Genomic DNA, 13,680 nt, shown 5'->3' with positions numbered 1-13,680 from the left:
CAAATTATCATCCATAACTAACTGAGCAGGGCTACTCGAAATTTGACCAAATCTTGACATAGTCTTGGACCAAACCTGTGGGAAAAGCTGATCATGGCCAAGGCATCTAAGTGACCTCCCTTTGCAGGTCTATGTATTTTAAACACTGAGACCCCTTCATATTCTTGTTCTTTAAACAAATTATAACACCCAAAGAGGCCCCTCAATAAAGCCATGTTTAAACAAGAAAAATGAGATTGAATAACATTTTCTTCTAAATCTAGGCTCATCATTGCTAATTTTTAAGATTGATTATCCAGTTGTGTAGAGGGGAAAATGTAATATTGCCAAATATAATTTCACTCATTCAATCATTTTACAAATACGTATTTAGAAGCTCATACTCCCCCTAAGCATCTGGATCCTGAGTTGATGTCATGTGAAGGCATAGGGGATAGAGAAGAGGTGGACTTCCTCACTGCTCTCCCTCACATCTTCCTGCCTACATGGGAGAAATTGGGGAACTCTGAAAAAAAGATTTTGTTCTGAATGTGTCATGGTGGATGGAAATGGCATTTGCTAAGTTTTCCTAAGGTGGCTGAGAACATAACTTGGAAGGTTGACCTTGTGATCTCCAGAGATTCCAGGTTCCACCACATCAGTTTTGTGCTCCACAATGTTGACTGATAGCTATAAAATCACCAAGTGCATGATTTATAGGGGAAAAACCCTCCTTTTTCCTTAGAGGATAATGTCTTCTATGTCTAACTTGGAAACAGCAGAATATTTTCTCTCACCACCTCCGTGGAAGCCCTTTTTATTTTCTTGATCCTACAGGAACCAGTATGATTTCTGGTGTGAAATCATAATCAGCAAAAAAGATAGCTTAAGAGTCCATAATCCAAAAGCGTGTTTTAAAAATTGCATTTCAGGCCAGGCCTGGTGGCTCACACCTGTAATCCCAGCACTTTGGGAGGCCAAATTAGGCAGATCACTCGAGTTCAGGAGTTCAAGACCAGCCTGGACAACATGGTGAAACCCTCTCTCTACAAAATATACGAAAAAAAAAATAGTTGGGCATGGTGACACACACCTGTAGTCCTAGATACTTGAAAGACTAAGGTGGGAGGATCGCTTTAGCCCCAGAGGAAGAGGTTGCAGTGAGCTGAGATCATGCCACCACACTCCAGCCTGAGCAACAGAGTGAGACCCTGTCTCAAAAAAAAGAACTGTATTTCAACCATGGCTTTGAATAAATAAGAAATGTTATGATAAATGACCTGAAAGTTGCCATGCTTACAGGTAAAAAATAGTCAAATATCGGCAATTTCACGTGAGTCAATTTAACATTATACTGACTTTCAGTTTCTGCACTTGGAACATGGGATTAGTGCTATCTTTATCCACAAATTCAGCAGGCTTGCATCTTGAAGGTCAATGATTTTGGATTTCCATGTGGTAGATCACATGAAGAATGAACCCTAGACCCTGGTTATTCTGAGTAACACAGATCAACTGCTCTTCAGGGCAGGGACATATGGGAAATCTGATTCAGAGAAGATGGATACCCTGAGTCCACTCAGCACAAAAGCTCCAGGAGGATGGGAATAGGAGACCTCTAGATGCATCACTATTAATCTTATTGTTGTTTTTGCATTTGTAACTGATTAGAATCCTTTGTAACTAATTGTGATGCTTTGTAACTGGTTAGACTTTTTCATTCCCTCCAGGAACAAATTCCCATGGTCTGTTAGGCTGTGGGCACTGTGGATTCTTTCCTTATAGAATCTAATGTTGACAGAAGTCAGGAACCCTCAGGAATGCATGTAGAGGAGTTAAAAAAAGGTGTGCTTGGTCTATTGCTTCAATAAAGCTGTCATTGTGGGCATTGGCAGCTCTGCAGAAATTCAAACCTTAGATAGTTAACTCAAGTATGTGACTGAAAAGAATTCAAAATTATTTTAAAAGATTGCACTTTCATAAAACGTGTCAATGATTATGCATGTGTTTATTCTCATGGGATCTCTGTATCCCCCAAGTCTAAGAGCTTTCACAGATACCAAAAGGAGCTCTTGGGAAGGCTAAACACGTTTTGAATTGTAGTTATTCACAGAGCATGGTTTTCATATCACATGCCAGATAGTAGTTGCTGTTCACAGAAATATATAAAATATTGGAAAATGATTCCCTGCAAGGAAAACTTTTCAACTACAAGGATGTAGCTATTGCATTTTTCATTAAATCCATCTTATACCCCTCATCCCCTAGGAACAAAAGCACTGAGTCACATCATTTTAAAATATAATATCTTACATTATAATAACTTCATGGCTAACTTTGTACATTTTTCCTCTTTTCCTCATCCCTGTAACTGGTCAGACAACTATGGCCGAGAGCACTTCCTGTACCAGGGAGAGTGTCGAAATAGCTTCCCAGATGGCCACTCCCACTGGGGGGAACACCTGCCTGCCCTGCCCAGACAAGTGTGAGCTTTGCCACAGCGTACATGTCTGCACAAGATGCACGAGGGTTTACTTCATAGCACCCACCAACCACACGTGCCAGAAGTTAGAGTGTGGACGAGGTAAGCCTGTTCTGGCATCCCTGCCCAGGACCAGAACATGGGAGGTGGGACTGTGTCCTAAATGTCCTGGAGACTTGAATTGCTTTCCTGGCTTGCATGTTGGCACTTGGGATGATTTTGCGTGACTCCATACCCAGGTGGGGAGAAAGATAGCTTCCCCTTTCTCTCTCTGTTCATATAACCTTTCTCTGGGTTTCCCCAGACACAATCCAAGGTAGTAGGAAAGCACTTAAATGTATAGAAAATTGGCCAGGTGCAGTGGTTCATGCCTATAATCCCAGCACTTTTGAGAGACCAAGACAGTTGGATCGCTTGAGGTCAGGAATTCAAGATCAGCCTGGGCAACATGGCAAAACCCTGTCTCTACTAAGCATAAAAAATTATCTGAGTGTGGTGTTGCATGCCTGTAATCCCAGCTACACAGGAGGCTGAGTCAGGAGAATGGCTTGAACCCAGGAGGGGGAGGTTGCAGTGATCCAAGATTGCACCACTGCACTCCAGCCTGGGTGAGAGGGTGAGAGAACAAGACTCCATCTCAAAAAAAAAAAAAAAAAGAAAGAAAGAAAGAAAAAGAAAAGAAACTTGGAGGTGGAGAGATTGTGGACAGGATATAGGGGAGAGAAAATATGATTAGAATCCAAAAGTCTGGGTCAAGTTTTCTCCTTCCCAATTGCTAGACATGAAACCCTGGGAAAAACTTATCTAATTTGCCCATGCCTTGGTATCTTCATCCATCCAAAAAAGAGCAGAGCTACAGGCAGCTTTGAGAAGCCAGTGAGAACTGGCCTAAAACCACTTGAAAATATTTGGTCTGCGAATCCTATATGTTATTGTTATTGCCCAATTTCTTATCTTTTATGGGAAGAAGGAAATTAAAATACAACACATAGTTTCAGCTCTGTTCTATGTAAGAATGCCACAGACTGTTATTGCTCTGCTCTGTATAAAAATTATGCCTGGTCTGTTGCTGAAGAGAGCCCTAAGACATTTTTAGAATAATTAAGACACTCAATTCTGTTTCTTTTTAATGTTTATGAATGTAGTGAAAGATTTTAAACTTTTTTTTAAGTGTTTAGTAGGACAGATAAAAAGAGAAAGAGAACCTGTTCATTTACATACCCAATTCCATTTTCCCAGAAGCAGAACTGATTTCTTTAATAAATAACATCTACTAGCTTGACTTCAAAACTAGCTGCCTAGCATATGGTCCACCCTGGTTCTCTTTGTACCCAATCAAGCTGATACAGTCTATTCAATTAATAGAAGGAGATTAAAAAGTAGAAACTACATATATCCTTGAGGATGGTTTTGGGCTTTGTAATTGCTCTATGATTTACTTTAAAATAAGTGGCACACCAACATATTTTTATAGCAAGTGACATGTCTCCACTCAATGGAAATGAATTGTGTTTTTCATTTCTCTTTCTGTGTAGGTGAAGTCCAAGACCCAGACTATGAAGAATGTGTCCCTTGTGAAGAAGGATGTCTGGGATGTAGCTTGGTTATGTCCTCTTCCTTTGCCACCTAGAGAGTTGAAATAGCTGAGTTCTTTTCCACACATCTTCATCCTGTCACTGCCCTAACAGGCACTCCTGTCATTGCTGCCAGCATCGGCGTTACCATCAACATCCATTAAGTAGGCTCTCTTCAATACAAACAGGATCACGGTGAGGAAGTAACTTGCTTTTGAAGCAATGAATGGGTTTCTTGTCTTTATGAAACTCAAGTTTAGAAAAGGAGGCTATGGCGCCTTTTCCTCTGGTTGTCAGTGAGTTGGTAGGGGCTGACCAGCAACCACATTTCAGGTGCCTAAGACTCAGCCTCTCCTTAGCTTCTCAAGGTAACAAATTTGGAAGATCAACAGTGAATAAACTCAAGCAAAGATATGCCTAATTCCTCTAACTCACTTGGAGTGCAAAACACAAAATTTTGTGGGTAGAGGGATGGGGGTTTTCCTTTATAAAAATGACTCTGTTGGGCCAGGCATGGTGGCTCATGCCTGTAATCCCAGCACTTTGGGAGGCTGAGGTGGGTCACCTGAGGTCAAAGGTTCACGATCAGCCTATCCAACATAGAAACACTGTCTCTATTAAAAATACAAAAATTAGTTGGGCATGGTGGCACGTGCCTCTAATCACAACTACTTGGGAGGCTGAGGCAGAAGAGCCACTTGAACCTGGGAGGTGGAGTTTGCAGTGAACCAAGATCGCACTACCACACTCCAGCCTAGGTAACAGAGCCAGACTCCATCTCAAAAATAAAAATAAAAATGACTGTTGCTTGGAGCCTAAGACAACTCTTAGAGAATAAAATACTTCAAAAGCAAGTATGTCCTCACATCATGGTGACAACGGAATTGAAATCTCCACCATGCAATGCAAAGCACTTGTCACTCTCACATAAAACTCCTTAATTCAAGTCAGTAGCTCCTTCTTTCTTCCCTTCTCACATGCCTGGCGGAGATAGTGGAGACAGTTCGTAACACATGGCACCATTACATTGACTATCAGGTGAAAAGTAGGGAGGTTACTGAATTCCAGGATTGTTTCTTATTGTCCATTTAGGCAACATATAGAAAATAATTAGTATGTGGGATCTTTGAAAGGAAACTCAACTAAAAAGTTCATGGAATAATTTATCTTCATGGAACTTCCATGAAGCCCTGGGATTGGTTGACTAATGCTTCTAAAACTTCAGTATGGGCACAAATCACCTAGGGAATTTGTTGAAATGCAGATTCTGATTCACCGGTGTAAAATGAGCCTGAGAATTTGTGTTTCTGACAAGCTGCCTAGTGAGGCCAATTCTGTTCTATAGAATACTCATGAAGTTGCTAGGGGTAAGATTGTGCCAGAATGAAGTAGACTTTTTATTTGTCTTAACCAATGGATTTTCTTAAAATTTTTTACTGATACATAATAGTTTTACATATGTATGGGATACATGTGATACTTTGATATATGCATATGATATGTGATGATCAAGTCAGGGTAACTGATATATCATCACCTCATAGATTTATCATTTCTTTGTGCTAGGATTATTCTAAATCTTCTCTTTGAGCTAATTTGAAATTAATACTTAAATATTATACATGAATTATTATATCATTTTGTTCCAAGAATATTTGATGTCAATTATTTCTCTTTCTAACCAGTATTTTGAATAGAAATTTTAACTACTAAGATAAATCTAGGGGTTTTAAATTATATTTCTTCACTGAGGATAGTTGAGCTAATATGAAGTTAATACTTAAATATTATACATGAATTACATTAGTTGCACTAATTTGAAATTAATACTTAAATATTATACATGAATTACATTAGTTGCACTAATTTAAAATTAATACTTAAATATTAGACATGAATTATAATTTATATTGTGGCTATCACCACCACACTCTGCCTTAAATGGAAAACATGCACTTTCTATAGTATCTGTAACTACAAAATACAGTTTCTGGAAGCTTAAATACCATTCCCCCATTATCTTCCACTATAAAATGATGCTTATATTACTGGATGATCAAATCTCATAGTAAAGTTAATAAACAGTTAAGAAGATAAATTTAGAGTCAGATATTTAAGGTTAAAATGCTAATTACATGGGAAGCAAAAAGTAAGCCTAGGCATGAATAATAAAAGTACCGAAGTAAAAAACTATAAGCAAATTCCAGTTTCTGTCTCATGAAGTCATAGAAGGTGATTTTGTACAGTGCAGTGATGAATGTTTTGACTATCTTGATTTCACTGTTTGCCCATTTCAGATGTATTTTCCCATTAAGTTTCACATCCTAGCTAATTTCTGTGGTCTTCTCTGGCATCTTTGCTGTTGTGTGTTATGTACCCATACTAGCATCTTTGTGCATCTTGGAGTGGGGTTGTGTGTAATCTAAAACCTGAGGATTGCGCTGTCTTGGCTCTGCTCAGTGATGACAGTGGGGCAAGTCCACCCAGGGAAGGAACTTCAAGGTTCAAGTTCCTTCCCTGGGAAGTTCCTTCAAGCTTCAAGACACCTTGAGATGGAATGTACGAATATGTGTGAACTTTCTCAGGATCAGTGAGGATCTTGGCATGGAGGTGGGAATAGTGACAAGGCAACCATGATCACTAGGGGCTGCACTGGGCTCATCCTCCTCTTAGTTGACCCAGCTAAAGATGAGACCAGGGGGAAGCCACTGGAAATGGAGTCCACAGCAGACACTCACCCTCTGGGGACTCAAAATTCAAAAGATTCAACTTGTGAAAAGAGATAGATTAGAAAGTTTTATTTACTTTACAAAGCGCTATTAAGCTCTTCAGTCCATTCATTACTTAAGAAACGTTGTCTACGGTATGCCGAGTGCTCACCTTGGTGGTGAGAATTTCAAAGGTGATATGGCTGTGATCTTGCTATAACGGTTACCAGGATCTGTCCCAAGTGAAATGCCTCGAATGAAATCTCATAAACAGCAACCTGCCAGAGTAGACACAGGTCTAAGTGCAGTGACACCATCAGAAAGGGTGACAAGAGCACTCTAAATAGCTCTAATTGCTCATTTTAAATTCTAAAATTTCCCTTAATTTATAATATCTCTATGTATCGGGCCTCATGTATTCTTGGATTGACTTAGCTGAACTCAATTATCACCTTATTTCTGAACCCTTTGTTGCTCTCTCCAGTAGAAAAAATTCTCCCTTGTCTAGTTTCCCTTTATTTGTTAGGCCAGTGATGACACCTTTCACAGGTGACTAGTGTAATACTTGGTATGTACACGCCTTTCTGCCTGGACACTGAACTACCTGAGAACATGCTCTTTGACTGACATGCTCTGAACTAGCAGAATGCCAGGACATAATAAATGCACAATTAATGTATGAATGTTTGTTGAACTGAATTTGAGAATTGACCAAATTCATGGCAGAGATGAATGGCTTAGGATACACAGGGACTCAGATTTTCTTGTTTTCTCTAATCAAACTTTTCAGCCAAGAAGAAAAAAAGAAATCCTACAATACAAAAATAAATTATTTTGGCCAGGTGCAATAGCTCACAACTGTAATTCTAGCACTTTGGAAGACCAAGGTGGGCAGATCACTTGAGCCCAGGAGTTTGAGACCAGTCTGGGAAACATGGTGAAACCCTGTCTCTACTACAAAATACAAAAAACTAGCCAATTGTGGTGGCATGTGCCTGTGGTCCCAGCTACTCAGGAGGCTAAGGTGGGAGAATCACCTGAGCCTGGGAGGTCAAGGCTGCAGTGAACTGTATTCATGCCACTACACTCCAACCTGGGCAATGGAGCAAGACCCTTTCTCAAAATAAACAAATAAATGATTTTTCATGAACTATTAGAAATATACCTTTGAACAGACCATGGTTTATTACATTTTATAATTTTAAAGAGATAAATACAAACTTGAAACACCTGAATAATGTGCTATAGATTTCCCCAAGATTCTTCCTGAGAGAAGAAACATCATCCTTTGGAGAGATTTTAACTTTGTTCCATTTTAATAATGTAGATTCATCTCTGGGCCAGATCTAGATGATCTCTAGGGGAGTCCAAGAAAAGTGAAATCAGTCATTGTGAGACATTTTATCTACATTATATAATAATCAGCTGTCGAAAATCCTGGTGTGTTTTTTTTTTTGGTTTTGTATTCCTTTCCAGCTATTTAGTGAACATTAATATCTGTCTCTTATACCTAATAAAAAAAAAAAAACCCTCAAATACCAGAGGTTTCTGGAATCTCATCTGGTTTCTGGGTGGAGCTAGCCATCTGTCATTCCAAGGAAAGATTTCCAAAAAGTGGGCAGAAAACTAAACTCATGACCAAAAACAATTATTTTGTCAGGAGGAAAATATTGAATTAGATACTTTGAGATAAAATAAGGATTTTTTTATTATGAGATTCGATTTCTCTTCTTTATCAAGTTGCAAACAAATAGATAACATTTTATATAAAACCATTTTTTTCCAAGAATATTTGATGTCAATTCTCTTTCTAACCAGTATCTTGAATGGAAATTTTAACTAAGATAAATCTAAGAGCTTAAAATTATATTTCTTCACTAAGTGAGCATAGAAGTGAATGGAGTAACTTTTACCTAATGTTTTGAGGCAGCTTTTGTTTGTTTGTTTAATTTAGGGATGGTACCAATAGCTATGACACTTAACTGTAACCTAAACTCCAGAGCCCATATTGACCTCACCACTGACCTGATGATTGATTTTCATCAAATTACATAAGATCTTCTTACTTTTCTACCTCATCAATAAATATAGTGTTTCATGTGCCCTTGTTTTAACTTAGAAAGAGATAATGAAAATTTATTAGTATTTGCCCATTGAAATGGCTTAGTCTCCACCCTTGGGATAAAATATACGCAAATTTTAACATTTTAAGGAATTGCAAAAAAAGGAGAAAGACTATATAAATTCAGTGCCAAATAAGGGGACAAATACAGGCACCAAAAGGATTTTTTTTTAAAAGAGATCCTCTAGGCACTGACGTATTCAAGAAAGGCTTTCAAGAAGATGGGAGCTGAGGTGAAAATTAGAGTTTAAATAGAATTTACACAGATAAGAGAGAAGAGCTGCACTATAGGGGGTCTTTGTATTTGGACAATAGCAGGAAAAAAGGCTTGGAGGGATGAATTTCTGCTGTGGATTTTAAGACACTGAGTATACTGATTTTGCAGAAGGAATAAGGAAATAGGCAGAGAAGTTTGGAGAAGTGGTTGAAAACAAAATCTTGAATTCCAGACTAATGAGGTTAAAAGTATTCTGTAGTTAAAAGGGAATCATTGAAGGTTTTTTTAAAAACAGAAGTGGGAGAGTGTGTGTCTTGAAGGGTGTTTTAAGAGATTAATTTGGTTATTGTGTTTACTGTGTTCAGGATTATTTAAACCAGCTAGAAGACTATTTCAGAAATCCAGATATAAAATAAAGTGGTCAAATCTAAGGTGCTAGCCAGGAAATTACGAGAACAGAGAGGTGTGTTTTTAAAAATCACATGAAACAAATGGCTTACAAGCATAAGAAAAGATGCTTGTTCATTATATGGGAAATCCAAATTAAACCTACTGTGAGATACCATCTCTCATCTAACAGATTGGCAAAAATTCAAAAGTTTGCAAGTTCTACAGGTAAGGTTGTAGGAAAGCGAACACCACAGTTATTGCCTCCTGGTGGGAAGACAGAATGGTATAACGGCTCTTGAAGCAAATTTGGCAGGATAACAAAACTCCATATGCATTTACCCTTTGACCTCACAACACCCCTTCTAGGAATTTACCCTGGGGACATACATCCACAGATTCAAAACAGCAGACTCACCATGCTATTCATGGCGGTATTATTTGTGGTAGTAAACTATTGGAAACAACCCAAATGTCTGTTCATGGAAGACTGGTTGAATGAATGGGGTACATATACACAATGGAGCACTCTGCAGCTACCAGAAGAGCAAAGATGATCTGCATGAACTGATGGTGATTTCATGATACACTGTTACATGGAAGGCAAGGGGCAAAAAGTGCACATCATATGCTACCTTGGTGGTCAGAAAATGGCGAGATAAAATGTGTAGTTGATTTACAATTTTACTTACTTTTGCAAAAAGAAACACAAAAGATAACCAAGAAGCTAATAAAAATGGTTACCTATAGAGAAAGGTAAAGGAGATGGGCAGGAGTTCTCTAGCTATATTTTGTTATTTTTTAATCTTTTTTAAAAGAATTTTTTTAAGAGATGGGGTCGAACTATGTTGACTAGGCTGGTCTTGCATTCCTGGCCTCAAACAATCCTCCAATCTTGGCCTCACAAAGTGCTAGGATTACAGGCATAATCCACCACATCCAGCCTCTAGCTATATCTTTTTAGTTTTGATTTGAACCAGATAAATATTTTACATATTCATAACAAATGACATAATATGTCGTGTGAATGGACTTCTGCTAGCCAAATTTAGGACAATTAGAGCATTTTAAAAAAATGGATGATAAAGAATTCCAACTCAATTAATATTTTAAATCTATGCATCCATTGTGAAGAAAAAGGAAGAGAAAGGAATAGAATTAAAGGTAAAACTCTTCTTTACAGAAAAATTTCAGCTGTCATGTATTTGAGGAAAGAATTAGGAAGTCATAATTTTGCATCTCCTAGTATATGGACCCAAGGGAGAATCATCAAATCATAAGTGGATTTAAACACATTGGGTGGAAAATTGCTACGGAACAAGATAAGCATGCAGACTCAGAGTACGACCACAATTAATAGTTCATCACAATGAAGAGGTTTGCTGGTTACTAACTGAAGCAAGTTATTTTACATAGCATCACTATTATCAGTTCCATAAACCTGACATTACATGTCTCCTGATGTGATACTTTAACAAGTACATAACATCACCTCATATTCTTTTTGTTTTATTTTGTTTTGTTTTGAGACGAGGTCTCCCCATCATCCAGGTTTAAGTGCAGTGGCTTGATCACAGCTCACTACAGCCTCAACCTCCTAGGCTCAGGTGATTCTCCCATTGCAGACTCCCAAGCTCCTGGGACTACAGGCATGTACCATTAGCCTGGGCCAACCTATTTTCTGTAGAGATGGGGTCTAGCTATGTTACCCAGGCTAGTCTCAAGCTCCTGGCCTTAAGCAATCCTCCCACCTTGGCCTCCCAAAGTACCAGGATTATAGGTGTGAGCCACCATACCCAGGCTTCACCTCGTATTCTTGACAAAAGTGTCTAGATCACTGATTTTCAACTGGAGGCGATTATTCCCCATGCGACACTTGTTGATGTTTCAGACAGTTTTGATTGTTATTACTGGGAAGTTGTTACTTGCATCTGGTGGACAGACGTTGAGGATGCTGCTAAATATTCTACGATGCACAGGACTGCTTCCCCATGACAAAGAATTACATAGACCTGGCATGATAAAAACCCTAGAAGGAAATCTAGGCAAAACTATCCAGGACATAGCAGTAGGCAAGGACTTCATGAACAAAACACCAAAAGCATTGGCAACAAAAGCCAAAATAGACAAATGGGACCTAATGAAACTCCACAGCTTCTGCACGGCAAAAGAAACAGTCACTAGAGTGGATCGGCAACCAACAGAATGGGAAAAAATTTGCAGTTTACCCATCTGACAAAGGGCTGATATCCAGAATTTAGAAAGAACTCAAACAGATTTACAGGAAAAAAACAAACAAGCCCATTCAAAAGTGGGCAAAGGATATGAACAGACACTTTATGAAAGAAGACATATATGAGGCCAACAATCATATGAAAAAAATGCTCATCGTCACTGGTCATCAGAGAGATGCAAATCAAAACCACATTGAGATACCATCTCACGCCAGTTAGAATGGCGATCATTAAAAAATCTGGAGACAACAGATGCTGGAGAGGATGTGGAGAAAAAGGAACACTTTTACACTGTTGGTGGGAGTGTAAATTAGTTCAACCATTGTGGAAGACAGTGTGGCGATTCCTCAAGGCCTTAGAAATAGAAATACCATTTGATCCAGCAATCCCATTACTGGGTATATATCCAAAAGACTATAAATCGTTCTACTATAAGGACACATGTACACGAATGTTCATTGCAGCACTGTTTACAATAGCAAAGACCTGGAATCAACCCAAATGCCCATTGATAATAGACTGGATTGGAAAAATGTGGCACATATACACCATGGAATATTATGCAGCAATCAGAAATGATGAGTTCGTGTCGTTTGTAGGGACATGGATGAATCTGGAGAACGTCATCCTCAGCAAACTGACACAAGAACAGAAAACGAAACAGCGCATATTCTCACTCATAGGCGGGTGATGAAAAATGAGAACACATGGACACAGAAAGGGGAGTACTAAACACTGGGGTCTATTGGGGGGAAAAGGGGAGGGCCAGTGGGAGGGGAAGGTGGGGAGGGATAGCCTGGGGAGAAACGCCAAATGTGGGTGAAGGGGAGAAGGAAAGAAAAACACACTGCCATGTGTGTTCCTACGCAACTGTCTTGCATGCTCTGCTCATGTACCCCAAAACCTAAAATCCAATAAAAAATAAAAAATAAAAAAAAAGAAAAACCTTACTTAGCCTCAAGATAATTGCAAGATAAATCCAGAATGTGGCGTATTTATGAGGCAACTGACCTGTACTTGGAAAGAAAACTCAATATTTGGGGAGAAAAAATGAAAATTAGGGGATTAAACACAAAAAACAATCAAGAAAATGCATAATTATTTTTATTTTTATTTTGAGGCAGAGTCTTGCTGTGTCACCCAGGCTGGAGGACAGTGGCATGATCTCAGCTCACTGCAACCTCTGCCCCCAGATTCAAGTGATTCTCCTGCCTTAGCCTCCTGGTTATCTGGGATTACAGGTGCATGCCACCATGCCCAACTAATGTTTTGTATTTTTAGTAGAGAGGGTTTGCCATGTTGCCCAGGCTGGCCTCAAACACCTGGGTTCAAGAGATCCACCCACCCCGGCCTCCCAAAGTGTTGGGATTACAGGAGAGAGACACCCTGTCCAGCCTAGAAAATGCATAAATATTGATTAGAACCTGGGTTTTTTTCTTTTCCCCTTCTTGAGGTATAATTGACAAAATAAAATTTGTATATATTTAAGATACGCAATGAGATTTTTTAAATTGATGTTTAATTGGTGAATTTAAAAACATATATATTTATGATGTACATATTTTAAAATATGTATACATTGTGGGATGGCTAAATTAAGCTAATTAACATATGTGTCACCTCACAAATTTATCATTTTTTTGTGGTGAGAACACTTAGAATCTACTGGTAGTTTTCAAATGCATCATAATTAACTATAGTCTGTATAACATGATGTTTTGATGTATGTATATATTTGAAATTAATTTACTAATCACCTCACATACTCTGTGTGTGTGTGTGTATATGTGTGTATGTGTGTGTGTGGTGAGAACAATTAAGATCTATTCTGTTAGCAAATTTCAGAATTTTCTGTACGCTTGCTATCCACAACTTATTCATCCTGCATACCTGAAACTGTACTGTTTGAACAATATCATATCCAAAGTACTTAGGGATAAAATGTCATAATGTCTATAACTTATTTTCAAATGGTTC

At 38.5% G+C, this 13,680-nt stretch overlaps 1 protein-coding gene across 6 annotated transcripts in view; it reads left to right on the top strand.

Moving 5' to 3' along the window:
- Positions 1-8,282, top strand: part of LOC144580172 (uncharacterized) — a 58,439-nt gene extending 50,157 nt beyond the window's left edge. For 5 of the 6 annotated variants that reach the window (XM_078355417.1, XM_078355419.1, XM_078355416.1 and 2 more), the window contains 2 exons: positions 2,359-2,563; positions 3,997-8,282. In XM_078355417.1, coding sequence (XP_078211543.1) covers positions 2,359-2,563; positions 3,997-4,091 — 300 coding nt within the window. In that variant the 3' untranslated portion in view covers positions 4,092-8,282. Of the gene's footprint in view, positions 1-2,358; positions 2,564-3,996 lie in introns of those variants that run through there. The other variant, XR_013529264.1, reaches the window with a different exon arrangement.
- Positions 8,283-13,680: the final 5,398 nt, after the last annotated feature.

This window comes from Callithrix jacchus, chromosome 18 (genome assembly GCF_049354715.1).
Source record: "Callithrix jacchus isolate 240 chromosome 18, calJac240_pri, whole genome shotgun sequence".
NCBI lineage: Eukaryota > Metazoa > Chordata > Mammalia > Primates > Cebidae > Callithrix > Callithrix jacchus.
Note: the sequence above shows the minus strand (reverse complement) of the source record. Positions and strands in the feature narration are given on the sequence as shown.